Below are 19,277 nucleotides of genomic sequence, written 5' to 3' on the forward strand. Positions count from 1 at the left end.
CCGTAGCCCAACAATGGTGTGTCCATAGCAGTCCACACGACTTGCGACAGATGAGAAAGCTTTGGTAATTGTGATTATTGTTCGTTGTTCGCGCTTGGTAAGGCTGGTATTGAGGCATTGGTATTTGGAATGGAGTGGTAAGCTGGCTTAAATAGAGTAGTAATAAGAGAGTGCAGTGAAAAAGGGTAACCATTGAGTTTCTTGCTCGTTCTTATCCATGAGAATCTACCTTCCGAACGAGCGGTAGCTTCAATAGGAAACTGACCGACAGACAGACACTAGATTTTAATATTGTTTATATAAATTGTTTGACGGTCAAAAGTCCCATATACTGGTCTAATTGAAATAAAGAATTTGACTTTGACTTTAGAGAAGTGATTTTTTCAGTTCCACTGCCTATCTGACTTATCTGACTGGGTAACGTAGTGTGACTAAGGCCCGGTTTCACCAACATCGAATTAACACGAGAGTAGCTACCCCAATATAAATTTATTCTAACCATTTACCCCTTGGTTAACTTCAATTTCATTTCACCAAGTTAGTCTGCGGATATCTTAATCTTGTTTAGTTACTCTGTAACCTTGAACGAATGGATGGAATGAAACTAGAACGCTACCAAGTAAAATAGTCCGGTTGTTCCGTGCCTGAGCAATGGCGCTCCCTATTTTCTAAAATTGTTTGGATAATGTTTTGACTTATGCTTTGATCATATTTGATTAGTTTCCTTGTTTATAATTGTCATCAAAATAAAAATAAATAAATAAGACCTGGAAATGGCAAATTATAAGAGAAAGCGATCTGCTAATTGGATGGCATCAGAAAAGACGCAGCTGGTAGATCTAGTTACTGAGCATTTTCATGTCATAGAAAATAAAAGAACCGACGGGGTTTCAATGAAGCAAAAACTTGCGGAATGGACGACAATATCCAATAAATATAATTCGCAGACAACGCTTTCCCACCGTACTGCCGAAAATTTGAAATCCCAGTGGGAAAGTTTCAAAAAAGCTACCAAAAAAGAAGCATCTTTTAAGAGGATGCATTTAATTAAAACCGGTAAGTGTATGTTACAAAATTTTTATGGCAATTGTATCTATAAATCTACAAAAACTTGTTTTTTCTTAGGTGGTGGACCATCAAGGCCGAAGATTGATGATCCTCTTCAAGAGAGGATCCTGGGTCTTATAACGCCAAGTGCTGTAGGTCTACATAATCCGTATGATAAAGATAATGTAAACGTTACAGAAAATATCACGGAATCATTTTCAGCAGAGGCACATAAAAAGGGTTTGTCAGATATCAATTCATACCTAATAAATAAAAGTAACAGCCTTAAGCTTTGAATAGTATGATAATGTCTCACGAAAGTTTAAACTCAATGTATTGTGTCTTTGCACGATGATCTTCTATTATATATTTTTTCAGACGAATTATTACATACAATTCCTGGCCCTGAGGTTCAGACTAAGTCAACACACCACGTTGATACTAATGAAACCATGAATAATGTGGTAAAGTTGCACACTTTTTACATCATAGATTCAAAAATATTAAACAAAAATGTTCCTTAATTTTAGTAAATTACCTGTTTCTTCATATGTGTACTGTATTTCCATGTTTACGGTTGCTTTACATATTATGTATCTTTTTTAGGATTGGGGCGATTACACTCCAAACTGTCTAAAAACGCCTGTTTCAGAACAATTGAAACCTTCAGGCAAAAAAAGGCCTTATTCAGGAAAACGACTTGAATGGATGTCGAAAAGGCGGCCGCAACTTACGAGAGCCTCTCTTGAAAACTTGCAGGAGTTGAAGGGGAAGGCTATTAATGTCCAAATCGAGCATGCAGCTAATGAGAGAGAAGAAGCTAAAAAATTGTTTGAAATCCAAATGGATATACAACAAGAAATTTTAAAACAAGAAAAAATTAAAACTAGGTTGCTACTTTTAGAGTTGAGACAAAAAAACGCAAATAAATATTTATTGCTTATAAAATTTGTTTTATTGGTTACAATATACTTTGAAAATAATTATTAATGATAGCATCTCGCACTGAATTGGGCCTGATGTATTGTTGTGGATGTTGTGGTTGCTGAGTTATCTGACCATGGTGTAAAAGTTCATCCCATGGAGCTGGAAGTTGTAGTGCGGGATCATCAATGGGATTGACTTCACCTCGTTGCATCAACATATTATGCAACACGGCAGTGGCTACAATAATAGTCAAAGACTTGTCCAGCTTAGTGCGAAGCCCTAAGGCCAATGCAGGAAACCGTTTCTTCCAGATCCCGTATGACCTTTCAACAGGATTACGAGTCCGTATTTGTGACTCGTTATAGAGTTGTTCCACTGGAGTCCTAGGGTTCTCTAAAGGCGTCATCATGTACGAAGTGGAAGCATACCCACCATCTACTAACAGCAAAGCATTGCCATACTGGCCAGTTTCAAACTTACTTTTTATGCAACTATTATTGAATATAGTGCTGTCGTGAGATGAACCTGGCCACCGGGCTACTATATCAGTGATCTCCAAGTTTGCATTGCAAATAGTTTGCACGTTGATGGAAAAGTAGCCCTTTCTGTTGCGATATAGTTCTGCATGATCTCCACCTGGTGAGGATATACGGACATGAGTACAATCCATTGCACCAATGACTCGCGGAAATCTAGCGATTTGAAAGAATGAATCCTGTTCTTTTCGTATTTCCTCGCGTGTTGTTGGAAATCGGATATACTCTTTGTGCAACGATGCTATTGCTGCACTGACTTGGTGAATAACTCTGTGTGACGTTGGTGTACTGATACCGACAAAGTCACCAATGCTCATTTGGGTATTATTTGTTGCGTAAAATCTTAATGTAGCTAATAATTGATTGACAGGCGATATTGGCTTATTTCTGAAACAAAACGAACAAGTGCTAGAATTAATTTCCACTTTTTACATAGAAGAAGGCACCTTTTTTAAATAAAATTTGCATAAATTACATAAATAACATGCTATTATTAAGAAAACTCACCTATCTGATGTATACTCCAAGCGGTGCTCGATTTTTGCCAGTAAACTTAATGTTGCCTCCTTGGATAAGCGAAATCTTATCACAAAATCGTGTTCGTCGTACTCTTCAAAATAATTAGCCCTTTCCTTAAACCACCGTGGACGAGGACAAAAATAATCATCATCTTCGCTATCGGTTTCATTTATTAATGCATACAAACGGCGCGCCATTTTTTAAATGCGATGAACTGACTTGACAGTGACACTTCTAACCAAAGATTAGCAGCTTATATGACCGAAATTGGCGGTATATGACCTTATTCTAGTATAGAGGTTTTATCATTAGTTTAAATGTTGGTGAAACGTAAAATGGATATACTCGAGAGTAATTAACGATTTATTCTTGTACTAAGACTTATACTATGTTGGTGAAACCGGGCCTTAGTAGTCTTACTAAGTCTGAAGGCTGTTTGAATTGTAATAACATCTTTTTTTTGTGAGTACGTCAAAAGTACAAGCCATCTAGCCAACGATACTTCTAAAACCGATAAAGTTTATAAGAAATTCTCAAATATATAGAAATTACAATTTGTTTCCAACGTGCCTTTCAGAAATGGTTTCTTCAAGCAAAGACTTGTTGTATGCTTGGAACAGAGATGGCACTACATGGTGTAGAGCGATGTCTCTTTAAAACAAAAAGGAAATTATTAGCTTAGTAGAACCCTTGTAATATGTAGAGTAAGAATTGTTACTAATACGCACTAATCTCTACATCCACCTAAATATAATTCCAGTTAGTTTCACCGTATTGTTCTGTTTTCGACACATCCATATACGACCAGGTATATACCATAAAAGCTATTAACAATGGTGCATTGCCCCATATTTAACATATTGCGATAGTTTATTGTTTTAACCGCAGTTTGTGCAACCGATTTCTGATTTTTTTGGAAGTTCTTGGAGTTGGTTTACTTAAGAAAGTGAGACAGAAACTTTCGTTTGTTTACTGGGTAGATACTCTCGACGCTTGCATGCCATTCAAACTTTTTGAATAAATATGAAACTAGCCGAACTTAAAGGCTTTAAATGACCCATGAGCATTAATGACCTCGAGAGAGGATTTTTCGTTGTATGTAATCGGTAATTGGTTTCCAAAGAAACTTGATACTAGATAGTTAAAAACGAAAAATGATTTATTGCAAAAAAATAATGTTTCCCCACTAAAATAGTCTTCACCTAGGCTAAAAGGAACATAATAAAAAAAAACCATCTGATTGTCAAGGCATTCAATCTAACGCGATAAAAAAGCGCACCCAGTTTCTCCCAAATACCCCTTCACCACTTCAACAAAAACTATTCTATAACAATCCATCTATAATTACAATGATCTCAACCAATAAATCTGATTTTCCTTTACGGGAATGTGAAAGCAAAGCTTAAAGCCAAGTCCTAATGACTCTGTGGCTCGCTTCCAACATTCTTCACCAACCTTGATGCATAATTAATTGGATAACAGTCGACATCGCTATGGGACACTGATTCTGGTGTTTTATGGTCTAAAGTATGTTCCCAGTTAAGATCTTTGACTAATTTGAGCCTGTGATCTTCCAGAAATAGATGTCTTAAATTAGGATCGTGTAAGTTGTTTGATTTGAATGGATGTGTTGATGACATGAATATTTTATTAATTTTGGTTACAACCGTTAAGTATAACTGTTAAGCTCCTGGATTCTCAAAACCTAGATTATTTCCTGATATCATGTTAATAAATAAATGATTAATAGTTTTGCTCACGTGCAAAATTGTCCCGATGAAAGCGAATTTCACAAAAGGTTAAAAAAACCAATTCTAACTACGAATAGTTTGTAATTTAATCACAAAAAACAAAGACAACCAGACTTAGAACAAACATTTGCGGATCACATAAATACTTATTCTGCGGGGATCGAACTCGGGACACGTCACGCAAAGTATGTCGCGGGGCACCCAACTAGGAATAATCTCCCTTTATCTCTTTACCCTAACATCCAGATCATTGCACCAGATCCCGAACTCCCATCCTATAATTCAATGTACCTACGTCACAAGCTCGAAGCTTTGAATTAATCATAACGCTGAGTGTATAGCATCCGCATAACATGTAAAAATAAACTAATTAATGAACTGGCGAGACGATGACTCAATGTTAAATCATTGTTCCCACATCAGAGCTTCCTGCATCTAAGGAGCGGGAATGTGTGGGCTATGTTATATACTTGTGATATTCAACAATAAAAAATAAATATTTTTGTCAACCATGTCACCAAAGACTCGCAAATAATTCACGTTTAAAACAAAACGAACTGAATTGAAATCGCTCAGTGTTTTTAGGAGCTATAATCCCACAGCTAGATAGACAGACAGTCACACAATTATAACACCCTATTTCTTGCGTTGGGGATCAACAAAGACAAGTGAAGTATTTAGTTGGTTCCCAAAAAAAAGAAAAACTGTGCCTGGGCGCTGGCTATGTCAGTACCAATATTTTTAAAATCGTATTTGAAACTCTGTGGTAATATAAACGCTTAACAGTTACATCTTGTACCGACACCATCACAATTGGATCATAATAAAATCATTTTTCATTTTAACGGGAACGGATTCGAAGTAATTTTTATATTGAACGAGATTTCGATGAGTCATCATTGAATTTGGATGAAATTATTATTACGTATTAGGGCGTTTGTCCACTGCTACCGATCTCTTGTCGATACAGGATTATAACACTAGCGTATGTCTACCATGACGATGTCGTTAGCCGGCTCGCGAAAACCTAGGAACTATAGTTAATGTACGAATGATAAAACTGCAAAAGCAGAAGTTGCTGACAGTTGCGTCACAGTTCTCCTAACAAATGTGGCTTTAAAAGCATAATTTAATGTTTTTTACTATTAGCCTTCAAATTAATGATTTTGATTTGATTTGTTTATTTATTTCCATCTAAAAATATCTGTGCAAAACGCTTCTACATCATTTCGCTATTCACACTCGATTGCAGTCAATAGGACCTGTGTCGACCGCGGTGGACAAACACTCGCCATGTAAAGAAGATTTGTTATACATTTACTGAGCGAGGCGGTTGGAATGATAACATTATAAGAATATCATAGATCCCTGTGAACTTACTCATAACATTTTTTTTTCATCAATGACATGATTTTTTTTTCAATTAAATCTAAACCAGATGTCACTATTAGGTACTTGATACCGACTGAGCCCGCGTTTAATTACGATTCCTTGTACATCCCAAGGGAACACAACTTTATTTCGGGATAAAACATCAAGCAACAACAATCTAGTGTGCCACCTACTCCCATACCAAATTTCCTCAAAATTAGTCTAGCAGTTTAGGTGTAAAGATTATCTAAATATACAAAATCACTGACAAAGTTTCGCCTTTATAATATTAGTGAGTTTTATCCAATATGGATGCTAAAACATCATTTTATCTCGGCACCGAAGTAATTCGATATCCATTTGACGGCTTTTGACATTGCTTAATGGAATGTCATATGATACGACGCCATTTTGTTTCGGTAAGGGTGGATTGATTTTGTAAAGACTGATTATATTGGGAATGTAAAAAGTTTTGGAGGAGAAAATTTAGTTTTATTGTAGATCTTTTAGGTTAAGACAATCTTTAGTAAACTATCGAAATGAGAAACGTATTAACAAACGTTCAATTGCTATGTTTAATTCTAATCGTTTTGTTATAATACAAAAGTAAAATTACATATAATCTTTTTTTGTACCATGAGATGCTCAATGATACAATTAATTTGGAGTTGCTTGGTATGAACCACGTAGAGTTCAGATTGTTCATAATCTAATTGTTTTTATTTCAAATGTAATTTCTCGAGTAGGTATTGTTGACTCACGCGGTTCCGAAAAAACGCGGTTTTAAAAAAGGGGAAAAGAATCTTTTAAGAACAATTTGCTCTTTTGAAAATTAATATTATATGAATAAAGTAAAAATTTTAGACTTGGAAGCACTAGAGCTCAATTAAACATGCATGGTGGTGTCAAGGTTTTCTTCTCTATATGGGCAGAGGCATTTGCCCACCATTGAGATAAATACAGGCAAGTATAAGGAAAACGAAAACTATTTTGCAATCAACTTGCGTGAAATATTATCAGTGGCAAAAATATAAAAAAAGACTTAAGGATAGCCAAGCAAAATAGAAGCATAGGATTTCAAAAGGACGACTGGTGATCGCCGAAAAATGTAAATATGTTTGTACATACAAACGACATGACAAAAGAAATGCAATTCTTTAGCATAGAGCTACATAAAAAAAGACGCAAATTCTTTTATTAATCCCATCTCGTAAATATATCCCACTGCTGATTATCTAAAGACGAATTAAGCATTGATGGTCAAATCACTGCGGTTTGGTGATTCCAGATTTCAATATTTGTGATCTAAGTTTCCTTACAAATACCCAATATACTTGTAGGTATTTTCCATTGAATTCTTATAAATTCTTATAAAAGTGTCAAAATGATTAAAAGAGCCTTTAAATTTTGAAACATTTTTGGCATTGTTTGAATTTGATACCTCGTGATAAAGTTGTGTTTAAAGTTCCAGAATGAATAAATTTAAGTTCTATGACATCAACGGGATCGCATGCGCATGCATCTTGCAAAGTAAAAACACATTTATATTTATCAACCAACTATTTGTGACCAATATAATTGTAGGTGTTTAATTTTAAAACATGTGGGACGGTGTATGATTATCTAATCGTATCGGAGATAGTAAGGTGCGCGTGCGCATGTAGTAACGATGGCTGATGATGATGGATACGAAAATATGTTCTTCGATGAGTAATTGTTAGCTGAAATATATTCTTGTTCCGAATGAGGGATTGCCAAGTATTATTTTGAAATGGCAGTATTTATTGGATAGTGTAATTCCTTCACGGTTTTGATGTTTTTTGGCTTGAAGGTGCAACGACATTGTAAAGGTGTATATCTAGCTCTTATAGAAGGGCGGGTGACGTGGTGGGAGAGAGACGCCGCTATGCAAAGTCTAGAGCGCTGCCTTTCTTGGACAATGACAATAGTCGTCAGTGTCAAGAAAGTCATAAATTATATATAATGGACCTTGCGGCTTAGGTAATAAGCCTCATTCCGGCATGTCCGAAATTATCTCTTTAGTATTTTTTGCCAAGAGTTTCCTTCACAAATTTGTACTTTGCTGGAGAGATATGCTTTCGCAACACTTACCCCACTCTCTTGACTGGTAGTCGCTGGAGGCTGCAGGCCATGCTCCTCATTGAATCTTCTCCTAGCCCTATGCCTCAACAACGCCGAGGCATCGGGTTGTCCAAACTGGAATATGTGCTCGTCCTTTCCACTCAAAAACACTTTCTCAGCATTCAACTCATAGTCTTTATTCGTAAAGTCTGTGCTAACGTACTCCGAACGAACACCGTCGAGGATCTCCGACGACAGCCGAAGACTGTCCGAAGTTTGCCGAAGATTGACGTCGGAATCACTACGGTAATTCTCGCATATTTGGTTGAAGGTATTAAAGTATTCGGTAGCTAAGTCAGTCTTTGGTTGATAGGTGATCTCGGTCACCGGTGGCGGATCAGCTGTGAGGAAATTGGTCTCCATAGTTGTGACGTCATGCCGTAACGCCATCGTGACGTCATTTAATCATTTGAACTTGAATTTCTTGCATTTGTTTGGACGCATCACTTTTTTATTTCACTTAGTTTTATATTTGTCACTTACACTATAATTTATTCATTGTTGCTTATTTGGTTTTACCTAATTTTGTTTTGATTGCGGTTCCTTCTACTATAAAAAATTAACATTATTAATCGATAAAATCAGAATGATTTATAATAAACGTGTTTCCTCCAAACTGTCGTGGCGCGGGTAAAGTCCAAGTTTTCTTATAAAACAAAACTACAACTAAAAAAATCGGTAACAATCAAAGAAACTTGAAACAAACTTTTACACAGTAAAACTAATATTTGAACGAGTCATCATAACAAAAACTTCTAAAGAAATTACTTCAAAGATCAAACAAAAAGACAAACAAGAAAAAAACAATTTTCCAAAATGGCCAAATCTTTCCTGATTTAAAAAATCATTCGCCCTAAACCGTCTGACCGCAAAATAGACAATAGAGGACAAAAAAACGCAGAACGAAATTGCAAAATCACATGGTCTCTTGGACCTATAGAATTTTATATTAACACCTTGCAGCTTGCTACAATCCCTTGGGAAAGGTACGTCGGTCTTACGGTTAAGAAACATTGACAAAAGGGCCGAAGATTAGCTTCGGATACTTGCAAAAGGGTTATTGTCAATTGACAAGTGCAAAAGAAATGCAAGGTGTGGTCAAATTGAAAGCTGACTAGTTTTTGATTGATTTGATATCAAAGATAATAATAACACGGTGAAATACGAGACTGAGGGTTCATTACATATGGGCTAAAAAACCGGCACCCATCATGCTTTGACCTTACCGATCGTTGCTTAATCTAGGTTTTTATATTTGTTTTTTCTGCGTCAACGCAAACACATCATCTGTGAAATCTTTAACTAGAAAGCTATTGCAGTTCATGAGATACAGAAAGGTGAGGGACGGAGAGACGGACAGCGAAGAATCAGTCATTATAAGTAATTTCTGTTTATCCTTTGAGTAAGGAAATCGTAAAATAAAAATCTTGGTCAAGTATTTGTCACCAAACAGATTTCTTTATCTTAATCCTATTTGTATACAGTGTCGTGAGATCGACTCAAACTTTCTTTAATTCTATTTTTTAAATTTCTAATCTAAATTGTACAAGCTTACTCAATTGTTAATTTCAAGTGAATATAACCTCTGATTAAACACACAATCGTTGTTTAATTGGTTATTTGATACTTGATCTTACTGAGAAACAGCTGAAGTCGTAAGGTTTCTATTGAAGCTTGCACTTCGGATCAATACAGCTGGCCACGTTTTTTTGGTATTTTGCAAAGGCTTTAACATGGTATTTCACTCCGTATGTTAAAGGCGTTTTAAGTAGGTCAAACGATTAGGTTAAAAAGAAACAATTATGGAAAGAAGCATTTGGACTTTTCTCGTAAAGATACAAGAGACGCTTAGGTAATGGTAATAAATGTTCGAGATAGATAAATAAGAAAACTTATCTGACTGAGTCACTGTTACACATTTTTTCAACAAAAAATAAGCTTTTTTGGCGTATCGTAATTTATAAATGCTGACCTAACCAACAAGGCGAGACAAAAGGTTAATCACCTATATCCAAATGATTAGGCTTACTAAAAACTATTTGCTCTAAATCCCTACATCCTAACCACGCAATGTTTACTCATAACGATGCACACACGCATGCACCGGGCAACCCTGGTTACCCTGCTCCCCCGGTTGCCCGTCGCCCTGGTTGCCGATCCCACGGCGCGGGTGGTCGCCACCATCGATGCGAAACATGATAGCGACTCGATCAGCTGATTCACACTTCGTGTGTATTGAATGTGTGTACAGTGGACATCCTTCGTGTTTAGTTAGTTATGTGGGTCTGAGAATAAACTCTTTATGGTAGGGGTCTACAGAAAGGGGATCAGTATAAGATTTTAAAGTATTTGTATTTTTGGAAGTGAGAGTGTTCAGGGTAAATGGCGTCACACTTGCATACACGATTAGTAGTGTATCTGTCTGTATACTGCCTTGATGCCCTACTAGGGGATACTTTAGTATTCTTTTGGAGAAAAGATGCAAAAAAACACGACTACTATCCCACTGCATTAAAGCGTAAATAGAGAGTTGTGTATTTATTCATATTTCGATTATGGAAACAAGAACTTTAGATTACAGCAAAGTAATAAACAAAAGTTATCGCAAACCATCCATATTCGAGACACATAATATTCCTCAAAACAGCTCTCTTAAACTAAAACACATAGTAAACAAAAACATGGCAATACTAAATAGTTTCCTATAAAATCGCAATACGAAGTACACAAACTAGTCTGGCGTCCTTGAACCTACACATCTGCTCACCCCACATCTGTCAGGTGTAACACAACTATGTGGTATTGTTTACTTACATTTTTAGAATAGTTTTATTTTCTACCCTACATGGGATAGCTAAGTTACCTTTCTGAAGTTAAAGCTGATTGAATCGCTGAAGTGTATGGAATTGACATGTCAAAGTCACGTCACTTTTTGTAGGGAATGTCATTCCCATACATTTCGAGTATTCGACAGTGTTTCTAGCTAGGTTGTTTGGTTTTTCGAACTTTGATCAACACAACTGGTTAATAAGTAAAATCTTTGGTAAAGGAGTGGCATATTTGAATTCATGCATGACATTTATTAAGCTGAAAGTTCTTGATTATTTGAAAAAAAGATATATTAAAAACGCAATTAATTAATCTACTAAGTAGATTTATTTTGTTAAAGATTATTTAGAGGACAAGAAATCAGTCATGGTCAGTTATCTAAGCAACAAAATTTCTTCATCCTGTCAAAAACTGTGCAATTATTATTTAACTTAAACAAAATGTTTTCCATAAATTTATTTAGAACAAAAAACCAAATCCACTAAACTAAAAACAGTACTATCAACGAAAAATGCTTACACAAACATTAAAATTTCAAGCTTAGACAACGCCTACTTAATAAAAGGTAATTTATAAAAGAAAGGAATATCGCAAAGAATAGAGCCACGTATTCAAAGTATTTAATATTTATAGGTACACGTATACCTCGGGCTGGGGGTGAGGTGACGTGGTGATACGTCATTGCGACAATACTGAAACAATTATTGCTGTGACGGACTTTTTGCTGCGGAGGGTTTGAAAATAAAGTTCAGTGTTTTTCTGAACAATTTGACGTCTGTTTGAATTTGAATATACTAAATTATAATATAGTGCAAAAAAAAATAAAGTACAAATATAAAACTTTACGAAAAGATTTTGAAATATATCGGTCGACGAATCTTTGAAATTACAAACTTACTCTCGAAAGTCAAACCTGCTGTGCGTATTGCGTCGCGGGATTCGATTCTCGCGTAGTACAAGCATTTGTGTGATCCACGAATGTTTGGTCTAAGTCTGGTTGCCTTTGTGAAATACAAGGATAAAGTTATATAGCGCTGTAATTTTTTTTCATTAACGGAAGAATCGGTTCTCAATTAAGTTGAGATCGAGTTAATATTCTGGATGGAAAGCCAATTCGTACAGTGACACGAGTTGAAGCAAGGCTCAATCGACAGCTTAAAACAGATCTCTACTCCATCTTGGTTTAGTTCGATAGTATAATTTCTAAACAGAATCAAATCAAAAAGAGAACTCAACGACTTTTGAGAAAAACCCGACTGTGGAAAACGATAAAACATATTTGTCTCAGGTAAAAATGTGACTCCAATTGTTCTCACATAGCACATATCTGTCAATTCCGTTCATTCCGTATCAAAAGACCTATATTTCAAGCTATAATTACAGTTAATAAAAGGGCCACGTACTTATCCCGCCTACACTTGAATTCACCTTTCAATAGTCAATTACAAGTGTTCACGTTACATAATTACTTGTATTCAAAGTTTTGCGGGCCCACCTGTTGGTTTGCGTGGAAAGGAACGATTTTGAAATGACCAATCCACTCACTGAAATCTTAAAATACGACTCTTATCGTTGAGTGAGTGAGATGCCGCTCTACGTAGCGTATAGCTGCATCTCTCTTCAACAATGGCAACAGTTTAACTTTAAGAGTATATAGTGCAGGGACTGGTCCTTGGGCCCTAATTGTCGAGACGTGACTTCGAAATGAGGTTGGAACCTCATTTTTATTGCTTTACAGTAAAAATGGACTTAATAAAGCTTTGTTTAAGGATCTCTGTTATTTACTAACATGTTTTTAAGTAAAGAACTGTTGAAACTTGCTGAAAAGCCTCAAAGATAGGTAAATTTTACACTGAAAAACGACTTTTGACTTTTAAATACAAACCTTCTTTGAGGTTTGATAACAATATAGACGAGTACCAATATGTAACTGTCAAAGTAATACGTACTTTCTTAATTATTCTAAGACACCACTATGAACCGCAGCCCGCAGTGAATTAGCGAAGAATTAAAAGTTAAAACCTTCTTTATACGGGAAAATGCCTATGCATAAAAGTCGGACGTATATATGCTGGTATTATTATGTTACATATAGTAAAATAATTGTTGCTCTCGGCCTCAACCGCTACAAAACGAAAATGATCCTACGGGAACATAAAATCGGGATAAAAACTAGGCTGGTTATAAACTATCTGTGTGCCAAGTTTCGTCCAAAACCGTTCAGTGGTTTTTGCGCGAAAGAGGAACAAACATCTATACGTACAAACTTTCTCGTTTATAATATCAATAGGATAGGGAGCAGGAAAAGGAGTAGAAGTAGGGTTATTTAATGCAGTTCTTATAACTCTTTAAGATTATAAGTTAACGTGTAAGTAACGAGAGCCTACACAGCTCGCGCCCGCACCTGCCCATACCGGTCGACGCGCCTAACTTAACGATTATTCTGACCTGCATTCTCAAAATTTGACGGTTTTCTAAAATATATAGTAGGTACCTTTATTGCATTTGAAGGTTCGGTGTTTAATTATTCGGGAATTTAGTATTGTTAATTAAGATATGTAGGGTGTTTTTTTATTGCAAATGTGGCGCTTTTAAATTTCTTTTTTGTGTTGTTCTTTAGAATCCCTGAGGTAGGTAATTTTCGTTTTTAACTGTAAAATTAAATTTTATTTTCCCCTAACCCAAACCGTTCAAAAAAGATTGAGGTGACAAAATAATGATCAATTTTTGCTAGATAGCCCAAAAAACCATCCAGCATTAAAAAAACGCATTCTATAACCAAATCCAATAACACCACATCTCAACAAACAACGCAACAAAACTGATGCATAAACAAAACAGACATATCATCCTATTTTCCCTATCTATCGTATTGCGCATCACGCATCGCATGCGCACGAGCAAGTCGCGCCACTATCGTAGACCGCGGGCCGCCGCGTGACGTATCTAGTAATATATGGTGATATATTCAAGACAGCAACTTGATTGGGGTCGATAGAACTGAACGGTGGGTTAGAGCTTTTGTGAGGAATTGGACACTGATATATATGGTACGAATCCTAGAGGAAATTGCTGAGAGAAAGATGAGGGGAGATTGAAAGAAATCCTGTACTAAGAAGGTTTATAGTAAGACTTGCTATTGCTGAAGTGAGATGCCGTAATACATTCTAGTAATTGGCGTCTTATTTCTAAAAGGGCAATAGTCTTGCCGTATAGAACTGGTGGTAAATGAGTAAATCATGATTCAAGAATTAAATTGAGTAGTGCGCGAAACTTTTGTTAAAGAAAAATAAGAAAGAAATGTAAGTAGCTCTGACACGGTATTTAATAAATGTAAGTCTTTCTGAACCATACAGAGATGAGGAAAGTCGTTTGAAGTTTAGTGGCAACTCGCTCTACCAAGCCTAGGAATTGATTTACAAAGAAATTTTAGTTAAGCAAAGAAAAGGCATACGACGAAACAGAACTTAGATGAAGAATATAAAGCAAGAAAAGAGCAAAACAAAAAGAATCCCTAATCCATATAATCAAAACAACCACACCTATAGCACCGTGATTTAGCACTCTCGAAGGTGTCGGGTTCGTTCCCGGTAACGCGAGACCCGGGACACACTTCCGTTAGCTTTCACATCCGGTTGTTTATTGATACATTGTAGCTCATAAACTACCTGATAGATAGTCACAATAACGTTATGATATATTTGGAAATTAAGGTTTGTTCCCACACTTTTTGATGGTTTAAGGTCAACGAAGAGGCACAGGTAAGTATAGTTTAGAAACTGAAAATAGAAATTGAAAAAAATACATTTATTCGACTTAGTTGTATTCAAAATAAAAATAAAACTACTCAAAATGACGTGATTGTGAAAATAAGAAAGACTATAGCTTGCAATATAATTAAAATAACACTGAAGAATTATTTAAAGCATACTCTAATTAGGATTCAATTTTCAAAACATCAATGAAGAAAAATAGACCAAGAGATTTGCTAGCGGTAATCACAGTGAAACTTAGCGTTCCAATTTCTACTTCTACCGATCAAAAGAACTGTCTTTAAACAACAGATACTATAATTACAACCAATCCCATCCAAATCAGAGGCTTCATACAAAATTGACAGATTAAATGTACATGTGATCGAGTTAATTCAGGCGTCAAACGTGCGTTGAATATTTATCACATTCAGAGACCACTATATTTGGCCCTACTTAGATTGAAGCGAGGGGCCCAAACGGGTGGGTGCCTCTAGTATCTATTACTGTATTAATATCGCTATAGAAATTAATTGTAATTAGTTTGGAGATGTTAATACTGATCAGGAGACAGGGTAGTACTAATTACAAAAGGCAAAAAGTTATGTATGGTGAATCGAGAGTTGCTGCTAACAGAATAATAATGACGCTGATTTAGTAAAACGAACGCGATGAAAAAGTGGTGCAAATTGGCAGAACCGTATACACCCTACGTCTAGATGGTAATTTAAGTTGAGTAGATCTATTGGTTCGAAAGCAACCGAATCCAAAATCATTGTTATTTGCAACAACGCGACGTAAGAAGTAGAAACGAATACGAAAGTACGAATGCACGAAAGTCGATCTTCCTAAAATGAAATTCCTAATAACAGTCTAGTTTAATAAAGAGAACAACCAAGATTAGCAAATACACAAACAACACTAGCAAAACCATCAAATATGGAAAAGAAAAACTCATTAAATCAATCCAGCTAGACACTGCGATTATTAGTCGCCACACCACGTATTCCAGCATTACCCATGCAAAACACCACATACAATAACCTGACATCTTCCACTTGTAATTGTCTCATCATAAGCCAATCGATATTCGCATAGATCATAAAACATTCAGAATAATGACGTGGCTCGTGTTGAACGGTGCAAGTAAGAAATAATTTCCTATGACTCCGATGTTAATTGGAACCAATGGGGTGGCGGTACGTGGTGAGGTGTATCAAGGGTAATTATTGATGGTTTGATGGGTGGTTTCAGAAGTTCTCTTCATTGTAACGTTTTGTCTTCTCTGGATGTCATTTTTTATAGAAAATCTTAACATTTTGCTATTTGATACTTGTTTTGCTAATTTACGCTGTTTTTGCAGACATTAATTATAATGTAAAATGTTACTATAATATTTTATTTAGAAAAGAGCAACTTATGGAGTTTCTTGCCGGTTCTACTCCATAAGAATGACACCGTGGAACCGTGCATCTAGAGTCAGTAATGTAACGTTTTAAAAGTGCCTGAGAAACGGCCTATTTGAAATAAAAACTTTTAATTTTGATTTTTTATATATCTTTAATTTCAAGATTCTAGTGTTGGAATTTACTGAAATGCTCAAGTATAGATCGGTCATTGGTTTCTGTACGACACACAAAACAGCAATAATTAAGTATTGTACCTGCTAATCGCGATTTTTTATAGTAAGTTTACGACTTCTGGATGTTTTTCCCTATTTAAGTATGAGTAAACTACCCTAGATTTAGGTCTGCATATTTGAGTAGCAGCATGAATCAGGTTTTGATCAAGAAATCTATACCAAGATCTAAAATTTTGGTTGTTAAGATAGTACCAAATTTGAAAATCCATTTTAGAATTATTCTGCAAGACGAGTTACACAGGAAAGACAGGGGCAAGATGATCCAGTGGATTAATACAATATAATATGTATCTTCTTACACATTTAAAGCAAATACGAGCTTACTTGATTATAATATTAGCCTTATTTTATCAACAAGATGGTATAAAAACTAACGTATGATACAGATAATGACATAATTGTTATTGTATTAAAACATTAGTCATGTAAGGTCATGCGTGCATCTCAGGGTTAAGCCGTAGATAGCGAGGCTTGGAATTAGATGAGTATATGTGAGATCATGTCTGAAACTAAGGTGGTAAACTGCATTTTGGAATTACATGGGGCGTTCTTGAAGATTTTAAAGACATGTGAAACTGTGTGAATTGTTTTCGCTTCAAGGAAAATCAATGAGTTTTCCTTTAGGTAGGCCTTTACAATATATTTTTGAAATATTACGTTACTGACTCTTGTTCCGCGGAACTAAAGTATTTAGTGTATTCCTTGCTTTGAACATTTAAACTAATTTTAAGAAAGGCTTCTAATGTTAACGGATTCAGCTGAATTTAGCATAATATATAGAAAATATGTTGTGTAGATGTTGAAAGACGTTATTTGTATAGGATAGCTTGTCTCGACTGCATTTAGGGAGTCCACTGCATTTAGCCAAATAAAATGCTTCTATGTAGCTTTTGAAATTTCATGTATGAATTAGAAGACCGTAACGCAAGGGAACATAGTTTTTTTCTAATCTTGGCTTTTGTTTTATATCACAAGCAACAAATTCTAAGTAAGTTAAAACCATGTTTTATTTTACGTTTAATACATTAATAATAGTGGTCGTTAGAATTTAATAAGTAGGCTATACAGAACCTTAATTACTGGGCTTGTACAATTAAAATACATTAAAGAGAATGTTTTAAACTGTAATTTTATCGTCGACGTAGACAAATTAAAACAAAGAGTTTTCTTCACGTTCGTAAAACTCACTCTTTTGCACTAAAACCTCATTTTACCATCACAGATAAAATCAGTAACACACCATAGAAAAAAAGACTTCACCGCTTTCAAACTTCGAACAAAAAAATCCTTTGTGCGTGTATTCCAAATTCGCTACACCCAGAAACGTACATCGATAAATTTTCTTCGAAACACAAAATTTCAAATTTTGAACACTAATCTAACACGCCACGACAAACTAGGGAGGAAACGTTAAAAAAAATAGCACTCGCGGTCTTACCGAGCGAACAATCGTACACGAACGTAAACACACAAGACAATGCTTGGTATAACGTCAACACTCGATAACACGCCGTTGGAACTTTGTTACATCACAAACTTTGTACGGGAGCGGCGCGGAGTGTCGCACGAGCGCGCGGCGACGCGGCGTTGTTGCTACTGCCGCCAGGGCCGCTTGCCGCTCACTTGGCGGCCGGTGTTGCTGTGTGCGATGGGGAAATTACCCCGATATGATTTGACGTTGATGTATGTCGTGGATTTGAGTGACGTTTTGGTGTGAGTTTGAAAGATTTATATGTGACTTTTAACTCATTTTTGGCAACTAGCACCAAGTAATACACTTTTAGTTTAAAAATATACCTTTTTCTACGATGTAAGCAGAAAGGGAAGTCCTAATAATAAATTATTGTTTTCAACAGACATTTGCGTAATAGTATGTATGAAGCACAATTATTTTCCGACCTATTTATAAACAAAACCTAGCATTTTCACTTACAGCAATACCAAATTCGATACAATCATAAGAAAAATAAACCTATAAAGAAATCAAAGCTGGTACTTTAGTAATTCCTAAAACTAATCATTAATTAATATGTTCATATGATCTTGACTCATTCTAACTTAAAAAATATCTGAAAACATCATCACCCACGTGTTTCCCAAATCTCCCTATAACATGGCAACGAAAGCTCCCGCTACCCTGGCAACACGCCACAAAAAGCGACGTTGCCAATTCTCCGACGGGGCGCGGGGCGGCGCGAACGTAACAATAAATGAGGTTAAAGTTTCCGAACACAACTTTACTCTGTACTTTTTTTCGAATTTCGAACTCCGAAATAACAGTTGTGTTTATGAAAATAATTGTTTTATGTTTTTTTCAAAGTTGTTTTTAGTTGGAATACCGTTGTTTTGTGGCCAGTATTTTGAAACTTTTTGTTTTTTTTTGTAACTTTTTTTTGTTTTATAAACTTTTAACAGTGTCATCTTGTTTATGTCAGTAATGTCAAAAAATTAGAAATTAAACTAAAATATAGAATATGGCGACCTCGTGTTTTCCCTACTGGTCCGGTCAAGCGTGTGGGTAAGGCCAAGCACTTTCTATTCGTTTGGGGCTGTTATTAAACTTAAAGTTAACTTACTAGTCAAACTGTATATAAGTTTCTAACTGAGTATTTTAGCAATTTTGAGTAGAACTTAGAAAAGTCAAAATTCAACAGATACAACAGATACAAACCACAGTCAAGTTAATCGAAAAGGACTGTCATCCTTTTCGATTAACTTGACTGTGGTTTGTCAGTTTGTATTAATATGACAACTGTCAAAG

At 35.6% G+C, this 19,277-nt stretch overlaps 3 protein-coding genes across 7 annotated transcripts in view; 1 reads left to right on the forward strand and 2 right to left on the reverse strand.

The window, feature by feature from the left end:
- The window catches only part of LOC113504282 (protein daughterless), a 187,792-nt gene that overhangs the window by 20,697 nt on the left and 147,818 nt on the right, over positions 1-19,277 (reverse strand). For 3 of the 5 annotated variants that reach the window (XM_026886519.1, XM_026886520.1, XM_026886518.1), the window contains exon 1: positions 8,264-8,810. The exons of the other annotated variants lie outside the window; for them this stretch is intronic. In XM_026886519.1, the coding sequence (XP_026742320.1) occupies positions 8,264-8,683 (420 nt within the window). In that variant the 5' untranslated portion in view covers positions 8,684-8,810. Of the gene's footprint in view, positions 1-8,263; positions 8,811-19,277 lie in introns of those variants that run through there. 5 annotated transcript variants of the gene reach the window in all.
- On the forward strand, positions 412-1,586 carry LOC113504285. Its single transcript, XM_026886524.1, has 2 exons — positions 412-1,287; positions 1,426-1,586. The coding sequence occupies exons 1-2, from the start codon at positions 774-776 to the stop codon at positions 1,569-1,571; spliced, it is 660 nt and encodes a 219-aa protein (XP_026742325.1). The 5' UTR covers positions 412-773; the 3' UTR covers positions 1,572-1,586.
- Positions 1,646-4,864, reverse strand: LOC113504284 (putative nuclease HARBI1). The gene is made up of 2 exons (XM_026886523.1): positions 3,018-4,864; positions 1,646-2,897 (listed from the first exon to the last, which is right to left on the reverse strand). Exons 1-2 carry the CDS (start codon positions 3,224-3,226, stop codon positions 2,009-2,011), a joined length of 1,098 nt encoding a protein of 365 aa, XP_026742324.1. The 5' UTR covers positions 3,227-4,864; the 3' UTR covers positions 1,646-2,008.

Source organism: Trichoplusia ni, chromosome 21 (assembly GCF_003590095.1).
Source record: "Trichoplusia ni isolate ovarian cell line Hi5 chromosome 21, tn1, whole genome shotgun sequence".
Lineage (NCBI taxonomy): Eukaryota > Metazoa > Arthropoda > Insecta > Lepidoptera > Noctuidae > Trichoplusia > Trichoplusia ni.